Source organism: Python bivittatus, unplaced genomic scaffold (assembly GCF_059951505.1).
Source record: "Python bivittatus isolate LINGU-HERP-01145 unplaced genomic scaffold, Pbiv_v1 ctg000200_np1212, whole genome shotgun sequence".
Lineage (NCBI taxonomy): Eukaryota > Metazoa > Chordata > Lepidosauria > Squamata > Pythonidae > Python > Python bivittatus.
In genome coordinates, this window is record NW_028277040.1 from 3,749,000 (window position 1) to 3,762,864 (window position 13,865).

Consider the following 13,865-nt stretch of genomic DNA (forward strand, 5'->3'; position numbering starts at 1 on the left):
CTCCCTTCCTCTATAGTTCCTTTTAATGTGGTTACAGCATTTTTTACCTTTAACATTTGCCACAAGGCCAGCTTGGCAACCCAAGGGGGTACCCTATTTGCATTGGAGACAATTCTCACACAACCCTGCCTCTTAATCCAGCTTCTGTGTTCAGTTTTACTATTCCATGGTACACAAGAGAAAAAGAGCAGCTTCAAAGAGCCTCCAGTGTCCTCATGTTTGTATAGATATTGCTCAAAATTGATTTTCTTTCATTCTTCCTCTCCCACTCAACTTAGTAACATGTTGCCATGGCCACAGTCATTCCAGGAGGCGTTTAAATGCAGATGCCACCGTAACAGCCTTATTGTACCCACTTCGGGCTTTTCTATCCAGATTTGTGCTTTATCATCTAGGCAATGGAACTGTTATATCATCTGCATTTTCTATCAAAATGATCGTGGATCATCTGTTCTGGCATATTATTTTATTCTATTTGTGTGGATAGGAGGGAAGGATATTTGTTAATCAGTGGAAAGTTTGGCAAGAAAGGGTGTTACTTAGCTATAGGCTAGCTTGGAGGCTTCAAGGGAGAGATTAGTTGAACTTCTGTGCTATTAGACTTGCAAAAATATAAATATACTGATTATCATACTTGAATATCAGAATCAATCTGAAAAACAGTAAAGACACCTTGGAAGAATTTAGACTTGGTTTAAATATATATTACCATCGATTGTGAAATAGTAAGATTGAAAGGGAAAGGGAAGAAATAACAGACAGACGACTTCAAGCACATAACTGGACAGAAAAACAAGGGTTATGTGGACAAGCTTATTTTTGCCATATAGCAAAATTCAATCACATGAAGCTTGGCTATGGCTGGTGGTGTAGTTCACAGAGAAATCTACCACATTAGATAAACTATACATCAATGCCACACACTCCCCACTACTGGTGAAGGGAGAACCTCTGTTTCTCATCTCAATGCTCAAAAGGTCTGAGGTGAGAGAGCAAATGATGTCTCAACCTCTATTTGGTTTGCAAATCAGTAATTTACTGGTAGAGAGTTAGAATCTGGAGAATCTGAAAGTGAGAGGACTCTGAAGAACCTAAAACCCTGACCCAAGAGCTTCTGAGGCATGATTGCTGATCTCAAGTCATCACATCAGTGTTCAATGCTCTTCAACCAACTGTGTTCTTCCATTATCTGCAGAATCTGAGGAAGGTAATCCTATCAGGAGGAAGGCCATGTACACATGCAACCCTCAAACTGGGCCAGTTGGGGTGGTGAGAGATTTGCTGCAGCCTCTGCCATTCTTCTGCAGGTAACAGAACTCTCCCACTAACAGATACTTCCTTTGGTTTCTTAATCTCTCTGTGCAGAAGTCAGGGATTCCCACATCAAAGCATCCCACGCAGGCAGATAGAAAGATATTACCATACCAGTATGGAGCTGTGTGATTTTTTTGTGAGAGGCTGAATAAAACCGTCATCGTAATGAGGAATTATTTCTGATGAATAAGGCACGCTTGGTCTTTCAGTAGAAATAACTGACAGACCTTAGAGCTTACACGCATTCTGCCATTTCTACCATCTGCAGAATGTCCAGATTTTTGCAGCTCAGATCTGGTAGCCCTCATCTAAAAGTAGTTCCATAAAATAAAACAAATTAAAATTACACAAGAAATAAAGCACAATTTGCATCTTAGGCAAATTATTATACCAATGTATTTCACAAAACTATTCCTCCATCAGCATGAAGCCAAATTACTAAACAAAAACATTTAAATCAGTGTTGTCCAAACTTGGCCACTTTAAGACGAGTGGACTTCAACTCGCAGAATTCCCCCAGCCAGCATGGGAGAATTCTGGGAGTTGAAGTCCACTCGTCTTAAAGTGGCCAAGTTTGGACAACACTGATTTAAATGGTTAACTCCTGCCTCTAGAAGTTTACAAAAGAGGTTTAAAGGAAGTTTCCAGTCTGCAGATTTTCATTCCACTCTATTAGAAGTAGCAGTCTTTCTTTTTCTAATGAGGGATACTAACTCCTCCTACATTCAAATCAAGCTGGAAGAATGGAATAAGACGGGTAATTAACAAACGCGAATTACTACCAGAATGGAATTAGAAGTGTAATTAGTGAAGAAAGCTTTTGATAGCAACGAGTCAAATACTGCATATCCTCCCCACTCCCCCACCCCAATCTTGTTTTTAAATGCATTAATTAGAATGAAAGCCTTACCTGTCCCCCCTTAGGCTGATACTTGATGTTGTCTGTTGACCCAACTTTGGACCTGACGTTCTTGAGATCTGGTAGAGGTTGATTAATCACACGAAGTTGCTTAGGGGTTGCTGGAGATTTCGGAGGTGTGCGTATGACAGCAACTTTTTTCTCAGTGGGTACCAGAATAGCAGAAGTGGGAGTACCTGGTGTGTGTGGGGTTCTGGAATAACTAGGGGTCCCAGGTGTTCCTGGGGTACGAGAGGAATAGCTAGGTGGGGTTCCAGGAGTGATGGCAGTTGATCCTGGAGTAGTCGGGGTTGATGTACCACTTTTTCCTGTTCGGCTTCGAATAGGCTCTGATCCTGTATTGATAACAGAATTCTGTTTGTTCTATGATACTCATACCATTTTCCTAGGGAGAACTGGCATCTAACAGTTCATAAAAGAACCTGATTGCATGATTATTCAGTCTTTGCTAAAGCTTTCTGAAGATTAGGGTGACACTTAAAATTGAACAATATCTCACTAAATGACAAGAACCTCATGGACTACAAACCAGTTGGGATTTAAAGCAAATTAAAAATTAATAAAATTGAATATTTGCAATTATATCTTTCATAGTTTATTGATCCCAAATGTAAGAAGAAATCAATGAAAATGAGAATTACAGATTATTTGAACCTTAATACAGACTTAGATCTTCAACATATGCCTCCTCTATTTGCTCTCCTCTCCTAGCTTCACTTCTCCCTATGGATACCAGATCTGGCTTGCAGATACAGAAAACTTACTCATGATTAGTGGACATCTGGATGTTTGCAGCCCAGACCCAGTAGCCCTACCTGTACCTCTAAATTATGCTTAAAATGTAGAACCTCTTCACAAGTTGGGAAATTTCTTCAATCAAAAACATTATATTTTACACAATGCAAACCATTCTTTTCCATATATAGTAAAATTCTGATATCACATATTTACAGGAACTAATATAAACTAGACAAATAGAAACTTAGGATGTGTCCAGGCAGTACCTCTTTTCTCTTTTCCAAAACACAGACCTTCCCTAGCTTTTTAAAAAGTATCTGATTACAAGAGAACCCATATGATTTTAATATACCTAAAATGTTTTATCTGATCTGGTAGTAATTTAAAATTTAAAACTGGTAGTAATTTAAAAGGCAAAAAGACAATCTGCTTAACACAAAAGATAGAAGCAATCTAAAGAATAAACTTTTATAGAGGTGGTAGTATGTAACACATTCTTGTTACAATAGAAACAAAGCTTTGATTCCTGCATTACAGCAGGATTTGTAGGTATGACATTTAAAGATGGAAATATTTTTGTTTCAAAGAATCTCCAATTTTATGAATGAGAATAAATTTCATAGCAAACATTAGTATTAGCTCTTTTTTCCAAAGTGTTTCATTTAAGGTTAGCAGAACAACTATGCTAAACATTTAAAACATGCTGGTAATCTTATTGCTAGGAAAGCACAAATAAGCAAAGTGAGGAAAGTACCATAAAAGTAACTTTAATAGCTAAGAAAAGACTATAATATACACTCCCTATGCTATTTTCACTATAACGTATTACATAACTTATATATACACAGGGGTGTTATCTTGCTGATTTGTGAGAACCAGTTGCTAATTTTTCACCTTTCCACCTGGCCTTTGGCAGGATATGGTAAGCAGTGCCAGAGCTCCACTGAAGGCATCACAGGTGATTAAGTTACATCTGGAGTGCTAAATGCAAAGAAGGGCAATTGCCTGTTGTGGGCAGAGATCTGTCGTGCATTGGTTACAGAGAGCCTGCCTCCTGCTGACTGGCTTCCTTGTCCCTTAGCTGAGCAGGAACTGATTGCTGTGTAATTTAGATATCATCTCTGGTCTAGAACCTATATCCTCAGCATGGTACTGTGGCCACCAATGTATCCATAAACATTTCTCTTGAAACCAGCCAGACTCTATGTTTCATCTCATCTCATCTCATCTCATCTCATCTCATCTCATCTCATCTCATCTCATCTCATCTCATCTCATCTCATCTCATCTCATCTCATCTCATCTCATCATGGCCATTAAGCGAATTACATGGTCATTAAGTGAATTCTGGCAAAAGTCCGTTGAGGAAGCTGGATTTGCTTAATGATGTGATTCGCTTAACGACCATGTAATTCGCTTCATGACCGTAGTGATTCACTTGAGAACCATTGTAAAAATGGTCATAAAATCGAGTCTGGTCATGTGGTAACTCACTTAACCGCCCTGCTTAATGACCAATTTTCCAATCCCTATTGTGGTTGTTAAGCGAGGACTACCTGTAAGGTTATAGGGAATAGTGGGCCAGAACCTTACTAGTTTTCCCCCTGATAAATGGGGATTTTTAAGAGTGTTCAGGCTCATCATAGCATAATTGTATTAAAATTACTCATAATATGCTTTTGAAATTTCAAAAGTGCCCACTACCTCAAAATAGATTAGAGAACCCTGAGCTTGAGCCTCCAACTTTAAGGTTGAGGTATAGGGCAATTAGACATACTTGTAGTTCGTCTTATGGAGGAGATGGTGCTGTTCAGGGAGAAAGAATTCTCATCTCGTTCTCTGTCTGCTGAGATACCTCTTCGGGCGGGTAAAATGGAAGAAGGTCTTGGTAAAGAGGAACGCTTTTCGGGACTCTTGGTTATTCCATCCTAATGGAAAAAAACAGGACGCATTTTGATTTTAAACACGCACTCATATTCAGCTCTGATCTAACTTTGTTTGCAATCAAGCCGTAAGGGAAAGCAATATGATAGTAGCACAGAAAGCTGATGAGAAAAGAGAGCAGACTCCAAGGTTGGGGGCAGAAAGTTGACTTAATCTGGCTATGACTGTATCAGTATAGCCTCATTTCCTTTGTATTTAAAGCCAAGAGAGAAAGAATGCCTCTCTGTTCCAAAGTGAACATACATTCATAGACCCACAGACAGATGCACACACTGAAGCTGAATAAAACAACCACCCACACAATACTCGGAAATGGAGGGAGCGGATTCTTGCCATCCAAAAATTACTTGGAAAAGCCAGAGTTTTTAGGCAGTCCTCTTCTATTGTAGCAAATGGGCTAAACCTACTATGTGGATCTTACGAGATATATAGACGTTGAATAGAATCAAACAATACATTAAGCTTTTTGAACAATCACATTTCTTTTTATAATCTGTAAACTAAATTCTAATACTGGGAGTTATCACAGCTAACAAATCCCAGGTTCTGGCAGGCCATGAAATCACGTATCAGGTCTGTCTCAACTATGTGCCATCCTCTCAAGATTCTGCCCTGCCACTTCTTTGGGTTCTCGAATTTACTTTGTCACCCTGCCAGAATCTATCAGGCACCTGTAACCCAACATTTGCATCTCTACCTCTTCCTTCTCTTGGACTGTTTTTCAGAATGTATTATGGGAACAGTATCATCACCACTGAATTTTCTCATCACTTCTGAGCTGTGATGTTATAGAGGAATGGAGCAGAGTAGTTCTTGTTTACAGAACTTACAGGTGAAGCAGGAGGAGTGACCCCTTGGAAAGGTGCTGAAGCTGTTAATAACATGAACCAATTTAGTTATATTTCTGACTTATATGCTACAGTTCTTTTTCATTTGGGAAAATGGACATCAAGGTGAGATACCCATCTTTAGTACAGGAGGAAAAAGAGTTAAAGATATGGGCATTTGTCTTCATTCTTGTTCTACCTCAACTGCCTTACCTGAGCTGTTTTTGAATAGTCCCTTGGGCCCGCTGAAGAGGGCCACGCAATATAATTGTCTTTATTGCGCAAAGCAACTTTTTTAGTGGTGATTAGTGAGCAAGCAGAGCTGGGTCTTGGAGGAAGCAATGACTTTGCTCTAACCTTTGAGGCAGGAATCTTTGACAAAGAAGAAGTCTAATTATAGGAAAACAAAAAGAAGAATGTAATGGGAAGATGAACAATGAGACAAACAGAAAATGCATGGGATATGGAAAACAGATCACATATCAGAACCTTAAAAACCATTATGTATGCAAATTCTAAGGCATACATGAAAGTAAAGTGGTTACATTGTTCAAACTATAATGGCTATTTTTCAGAAGTCCACTATAGCTTTTCCTGAAGCTACTTTACACTATCACTGGCCCATGCTAATTTTCTATTTTTCTACTTTTAGCCTTACCATCTTTTCCAGGTTTTAAGACTGGAACTGTTAGAGTTTCAGCGATTCACTAAAGAATATTGATATGTCCAAGTTAGGATTCCTATGATTACCAGGCTAAGACTAGACTGTTTTCATTCCAGGTAAATTCAGCCTATATTCATAATTTTTTTACAATGCTATTGTGGAATATAGGTTTTTAGATCTGATAAAAATAAGCCAACAAGCACTTTAAGTTCAAGACCAGGTTCTTAGTGGACAGTATTATACTCTGAAACTGCTATTAAAAACATTATGGAGTTACTAACTGCAGTAGTCACAAACGAACTGCTATGATATCTTGTTAGTGCTGGAGAGAATAGTAGTCCTTGCCTTATGAAGCTTTCATACGTAATTAAATTTAACAAAGCCAATTATGGAAGCCTTATGATATCACTAGCATTTTTGCTGATTCTTTTCCTACTGCAAAACAAAATTGAGAAGGCGCTACTTGTCTTTTTTTTTTTAAAAAAAACTTTTTGTATCAGTAATTTCCTTTCAGAAACTTTTCATCTGAAGTCACACTTAGATGCACTTCCATTGGCTATGTCTTCGTTTCAGTTTTAAATATACAAATCAAAATACTTCCAAGCTCATATATGTGGCCTTCGTAAATGGATATAGATATAAGGGCTGGGTTAGAATTAGATTTAAAAAAGAAGATAATTGGGGCACCTGAAACATGCAATGTGAATATGTTCCAGAAGAATAACCATGTTAGTCTATAAAGGCAAAAAATGAAAAAACTGAAAAGCATAAGAGCACAGAGATGGAATTTGATGGGCACTATTAATATTATGACCTAAGGAGATGTAAGCAACAGGTGAGCATGCAAGGTTTGAGAGATCAAGAAAGCTATTTACAAATCTAATGTTCTAATCCTATTTTTTTTTTTTCCCCTGAGGAAAATTCTATGAAGTTCATTGAAATAAACTCAAGTCTTCCCAGCCACAAACCAAGAATTGTAACCATCAGGTGACAGCTTAGTTTTAGAGAGAGCTATTGCTAACTATGAAATTTCCTGTGTGTTCAGAGTAGTCAAGGTAATCAGTGGGCTAGCTTGCTACCTGAAAATTATCATTTCAACCCATGGTGGGAATTGGAAGCAAAGGTGTAAGATTTTTTAAATTTACATATGCAACTTACAATTCTTTCACTATCAAATTCTAGAAAGCTGTGGCCTCTGAATAAAAAGAAAAAGGATATTTACTTTCAGCGGGTGGGCAAAGTCCATTAAGTACAAACAGGCAACATTACATAAACATGTTAGATAAAAGGGAGCAGGACAGCCATATGTTTATTCATATATTTGCATGTCCTATGCATGTGAGGATATGAGGTATCTAATTTTTATAACAGAAGGGGTGTGGAGGAGACCATCTCTCTCTCTGTGTCCTGCCTTTCTTTGTAGTTTTCTTCCCAGTCTGGCTCATTTTGAAGCCAGTGCCTGCAGTTATGAAGAACAGCAAGAAAAAGTGGGAGAAACTCATGGTTTCATTCAGGCAATTCTACTGGTAGTCCTTGGTTAACAACTGTTCATTCAGTGACCATTCAAAATTATGGTGGTGCTAAATGAATGGTAGTTACACCCAGTCCCCAAAATTATGGCTGTTGCAGCGCCCCCACGGTCATCTGACCAAATTTCGGGCACTTGGCAGCCTGCCTGCACTTACAACCACAGGGGTGCACCTCCCCCCACCAGTCTATCTCCCTCCCATCTCTGCCCTTTTGACTGCACCAGGTCTTCTTCTGAGGCTGCGTGCGGCCTTGTCCAAATTGTGTGCGGCCTTCTTGCGAGGCTTTGAAGCCTTCCAAAGCCTCGCAAGAAGGCCGCACGTGACTTGGAGAACAGTGTGAACAACCTTGGGAAGGCCTGGCAGGGCCAGCAGCTGCCTTGCAAAGGGCCAGGTCAGGTGTGCCTCATCAGCAGTGGGAGGAAGGTCAAAGACGGCAAAGGTCAGCTGGGGGCAGCAGGGCCAGCAGAGTGCAGGGCAGCCAAAAGGGCAGAGATGAGGGGGAGATAGGTGGGTTGGGGGAGATGAGGAGGAGGCAGTCCCTTACCTTACCAAGGTTTGGTGCTGGGAGGAACCAAGCCGGGAATGGCTTGGATCAGGGTGGGTCCTTGCCTAATGAACAGGTGGGATTCAGTTAACAATGACAACCGAGACTGCTGGGATTGCTGCCACTAAGAGGTGCAGTCATGTGATATCATGCTTTATGATCGCATCACTTAGCAATGGAAATTCTCGCCCCAATTGCCTTTGTTAACCAAGGACTACCTGCACCCAGGCAATCTATAATTTATACATAAATTGTCTGACACATGAACAGCAACCACAACACTCACAGACAACCACACACTCAAGTTTTTAAACAAAGAAATTTAGAAATCCATTCAACCATCTCAAAAACTGTTCTTGCTGATATTTGTTCTCTAAATGTGTTTATACTTGAAACAAGCCAGGGCCATCAGTTTTCTGAATAAAATCAAAAAAGAAAAATGGCAAAAATGTTATGATTTCTTAGGGATTTTGAGATGTTGGTGTACTTTCTGAAGCAGCAGCATGGGTGTAATTGCAATATTGCATGTTTAGCCAATGCAATTGTAAAGTATTTTTTAACAAATTACTCAAAGAGCCAGAATTTTCATCTGTGTAACACTATTGGGCCATTAACTGATCATAAAGACAGTTCTGGTTCCTAACTTCAAACAAGTTTTGAAGTGCAAATTAACACCGAAAGAAGGAGGGCGGAAATATCAGGAAAAATTCCAAAGAATAAGAGCACTGTGACAATGAAACCAATTTGCCAGGGATTTGATAGGCTCCTTTCCTTGGTTATAGTCTGTCAGAGATGCTTCGATTTGAATTCCTCCACTAAGTTAGACTCGATGGCTTCATCCAGTTGTATGATTCCATGGAATTAGCTGCAAAACTCATAAACAGGTATATTTAGAGTGGAATAGATTTTTCCTCCCTACAGACTAACATAGAATGTATTGTCCGGAGAAATAAACATAAAGAGATGGGAAACATTTCAACTCTGGCCACATCCTTTTTCATCCTTCATTTCTTGTTAGAACAAGCATGGTTCAAAAGGGAGACACTCTCCTCCCACCTATTTTTCTCTTCCCGGAAAAGGGGAAAAAAGAAGGAAAAAGAAAGGAGATGGCAATTCTCCCCTCCCAGTTAGAAGTCACCAGCCAACTGAATTCATGGCCCTGAACAAAGGATAGTCATGGAAAACAAAGTACTGTGAATGGTACCTACCACATCTGGAAAAGTGCCTTGTACCTTGGGCAGTCAAACATATTTGTGCATTCCCACTGACATGAATGGACTCCTTCCTTTGTTATGGTTTACAATTGGTGATAAAGCAGGTACTGTTCTATGCTACTGCTGGTAGTTCTTTGTGTTGATTTCCTATTTTATGCTAATGAAATCAGTTTCTCTCTGCATCTTGTGGCTACGACAGCACTGATTATATTGTGTTTCCATCCAGCCATGAGAATCCATGCAGCCAGACTTGCATTTGCCTTGTGACACAGGAGACCTGCACCAGAATCCGGCGGGTGTCAATTTGCTTATCTAGCTGATTAGCATTCAGTCCCAACTTCAGTGATTGGCTGAACTTTGGATTTGCCCTTTTTTTCAGGCACAGCAGCAGCCACTGGCTTTTAAATATACAGAAAGCAGATCAGAGAAATTAGGGCGAAATCAGCTTTAGAGTCAAGTATTTCCCCTTAGGAGAATGAATCAGATTGACAGATTGAAACTAGTGCCAGTGAAGTTCTCAGAACTGCATCCAATTGACTTGAACATAAAATAGAAAGCTTGGTATCTTTTTAATTGTCAATATGTAATTTTGCACAGTACAGCAATTAGAACTTTTTAAGAACCTATGATTAATTTCAAAACGAGTAAAAAAGAAACTATTTGTTTAAAACTGCCAAATGGTTCTTAAAGTTATTTACGACAATAATACCGCCAAACACTCAAAATATACAGACGTGTAAAGTGCATAAGGCAAATTCACTCACTGAAAGTTTTTCCTTTGCTTGCTTAAACACCCCAGGCGTCTGGTTTATTTCACCACCAGCAGCTATTAGAAAATAAGGAGAAAAAATGTTAATGTTTCCAAACCATAATTTCAAATTAACTTTTAACATATTCAGTTTGATTAATTATTGGCCACAATTATTGCTAATGAAAAAATAAATTGCAGCTAGAAAATTAAAAAAATAACACTTTTCAATTTTCACCTATAAAAAATGTTACCACCAGAGGATTACAAAGAAAATTGTGACATTTGGATGATGTGGGATTAGACCATTATATTCAAGCAATCAACAATCATCCCAAAAACATCCCCCATCACTTTTTTAAACATGTGAGCATGAGTAATATTTTGGCCGTGACTTAAAACAACTTACTATAAGCATGTATAGCATCTCCTAGGAATATTACAAAGAAGGGCAAGACTGAATGTTAAAATAAATGAAGAGCAGGACACTGGAAAGATGGCTTCTATTTCCATTGTGTTATCTATCACTTAAATGGCTTGCACATAAACCACATTTACAAACACAAAGCCGTACTTAAAGAAACAGTGAGTAAATACATAGCGGAGCTATCACATTCCATTCTTTTGGTTAACAGCATGGGATCCCTTTAATTCTAGGGTACAGTGTATACCTCTGATTATTTTTCATCTTTCGGGAGATCCTGAACGACACTGGGTTCCCATTTGTCAGTAGGAGAAACTCTGCACATGTGTTTAGTCTACTCTTATATGGTTGCAAAGGACAGTGTGGGCAAGAGTCAAGCATGCAAGACTGGAGTGTAGCATCTCTCACTGATCAGTTCCCAAACTTCCTACTCTGAGCTGGATGGCATGAAAAACGCTTCTATAGTTTCTGGTTGCGTAGATGTTTTCCAGGGTGTCCGGGTGAGCCAAACATCACAGCCTTGAGACCTTCACCATCGCCAAAGGAAGGTTGGGGACAGACACAGGAAGATACCAGTAAGCAGCATGCAGAAATCCCCTCCCCACCCTTTAGCTTTCTGATGCGCAATCTGAGTCTCTGTGCCTAGCCTAACATATCCTATTACGTTAATCATCACCAGCTCATTGCTCGCAGTTGAATTCAAAGAACACAATTGCAGCAGATAGTATGGTTTACAACGTAAATTGTACCAGAGAGGGAGATTTGGAGGGAGTTCCTTAGAATCATTGGAATTATTTCCCGGGTCCAGGGGTGCCAACCATTCCACTGCTTTGCAAGGAAGTGTCTATTATCAGTTTGACTACACTTCCCCAAATTAACCTCTTATATCAAGCTAGAAAATATTGAGAAATAAATTAAAAGAAAAAAATGAAAATAGTGTAGTTTAAGTTGTCAATATTTGGTAGGATGTATTCATCACAAGCTGCCTGCATTATACTTTCTCAGTTCTACTGCTGGTCCCCCCCCCCCCAAAGGTAATAGATTCTTCTGGTTGAATCATGATCCATAGCTATTAAACCAGGGGGAAACGCCTTTACTGATGACTTACCTGAAAGCATAATAATTCTTCCATCTGAACAATAAACCTGGATCATGACTTCGCCCTGTCCCTTGGAGTTCGATTAACAGTTTAATCATGCAAGAAACATGTTTAATTCTGGGACACAAACCATGAAATTTAAGATGAGGAAGACAAACCTAATACATGTTTGTCCCAGTTCAGAGTTTAAGCTGCTGCTTCTGTTTGTCCTATGATATGAATTTTGTGATGTCACAAAGGAAACAAAGTCTTACTTTTTCAACCAACCAAAGACTGCAGTACAAATTTAGATAACATTCAGATGATAACATTCACATTACTGTATTACAATAGTTAAAATCAATATGGTTTCTTCAAAGTTTGCCCCATTGTTGTGTATCAATAAAAACAGATGAAAAGAAACAAATACTGCAAGTGTATTTGATTGCATGAAGTAGCCTTACCCAAAACTTAAGTTTTACCATTACAATTCATACATCCCCATCTAGTTTAGTCTGTCAGAAAGAAGACCCATTAATTCAATGGGACAGATTACAATGCTTGAAATTGCAGCTACAGAAATACCCCCCCCCCCTTAGGGAGCTTTTGAATGTGCAATTAATAGAACTGGCAAAATATGGGACACATTTTATATAAAATGGAAAACATTTTGAAGGTTTTAGGATTTGCAAATCACTTCCTTCTTCAAAGTTCACAATTTGAAACTTGGGTATCTGAAAATAAATACCATATCAATCCTTGCTTTGATACTACACTCTAGTTTGACCTAATACAGCTACACAAAAATCAATCTACCATGAATGAAAGAAAAGCCACTGATCAGTAACAAACAGTTTCTTCCAGGTTCCCTGACCCCCACCCCCGGCCTCCTTACAGCTTTTCTATCGCCTTTTCCACATGTTACGGGAAACTCTTTGTAAGCATAAGCTTCTTAGAACTGTGTTTGCTTTTACTTTCCAGAGGAAGAGATCTGCTGTTGTGTTGGAACTATGGTTAGCTAAACTTTAGTCAGAACATGCCAGCATCTGAACCAGTTTCCTCAGTTCAGATATTAGAAGAAACTGACAAGTTTAAAAATGAAGGGCAAAGTTTTAACTTTCTTATCCCACATAAACAGGAGGAAGGGAGTGGACAAATGTGAAATGTCCTTGATTTGTGTATATAACAGGAAAAAAATGAAAATAAAGAAGGATATAAAAGATATAAAAGGAAAAAACAATATAATTTCCCTCTATTTGCTGATTTACAAGTACATTTGCTACAACCATCTAGAATTCTGGAAAAGTGCAAAGGCACTGGGATGATCAACAGTGATATAACTTTAAATGGATTTGCTATCTGGCCAATATTCTTAAATCTGTGTCATTCAAAATTCAAAATTTCTTGCCTGCTTCTCCCAGGAATTAAGAAAAAAAAAACCTTCAAAATGCCTTTTTTTTGGGCAACCTTTACTATGCTGAGAACACATGTATATAGAGAGATAATATTAGCATATCTCATTTTTGTTGTAACTTCTGAATTGAGTTTGGGATATTAGTGTAGAAGATATAGTTTAATTTTTGCCAAAAACAGGATCAGGAAAAACTAAAACAATGGCTTATTCACCCTTACTTTTTGTCTACTGAGATTAAGCCCAGAGGCAAATGTGCCTCAAAGGTACAATGATTAGCTAATGAGAACCACAGACAATTTTCTAGGATGGGGCATAAAAAATCAAGAAAGGAATGTTCTCCTGCAGCTGATAGTGCTGCTAAGTAGACAATGAAAGTCATGAAAACAATAGAGAATGAGTGTATATGACATTCAACCATATCCATCATTTACTTATCATCATAATTCTTATTTATTGAGTTTTGCTTGGAATAAAAAATATCAGTTAATTAAAGTTAAGTATCGGCTAT

The 13,865-nt window shown here is 38.6% G+C and overlaps 1 protein-coding gene across 1 annotated transcript in view; it reads right to left on the reverse strand.

Annotated features, from left to right (window-relative positions):
- The window catches only part of MAP2 (microtubule associated protein 2), a 254,107-nt gene that overhangs the window by 21,743 nt on the left and 218,499 nt on the right, over positions 1 to 13,865 (reverse strand). Inside the window, exons 14-17 of the mRNA XM_088135597.1 lie at positions 10,458 to 10,519; positions 5,956 to 6,132; positions 4,749 to 4,899; positions 2,225 to 2,568 (exon numbers count right to left, since the gene is read on the reverse strand). Of these exons, the coding sequence (XP_087991723.1) occupies positions 2,225 to 2,568; positions 4,749 to 4,899; positions 5,956 to 6,132; positions 10,458 to 10,519 (734 nt within the window). The remainder of the gene's footprint in view (positions 1 to 2,224; positions 2,569 to 4,748; positions 4,900 to 5,955; positions 6,133 to 10,457; positions 10,520 to 13,865) is intronic.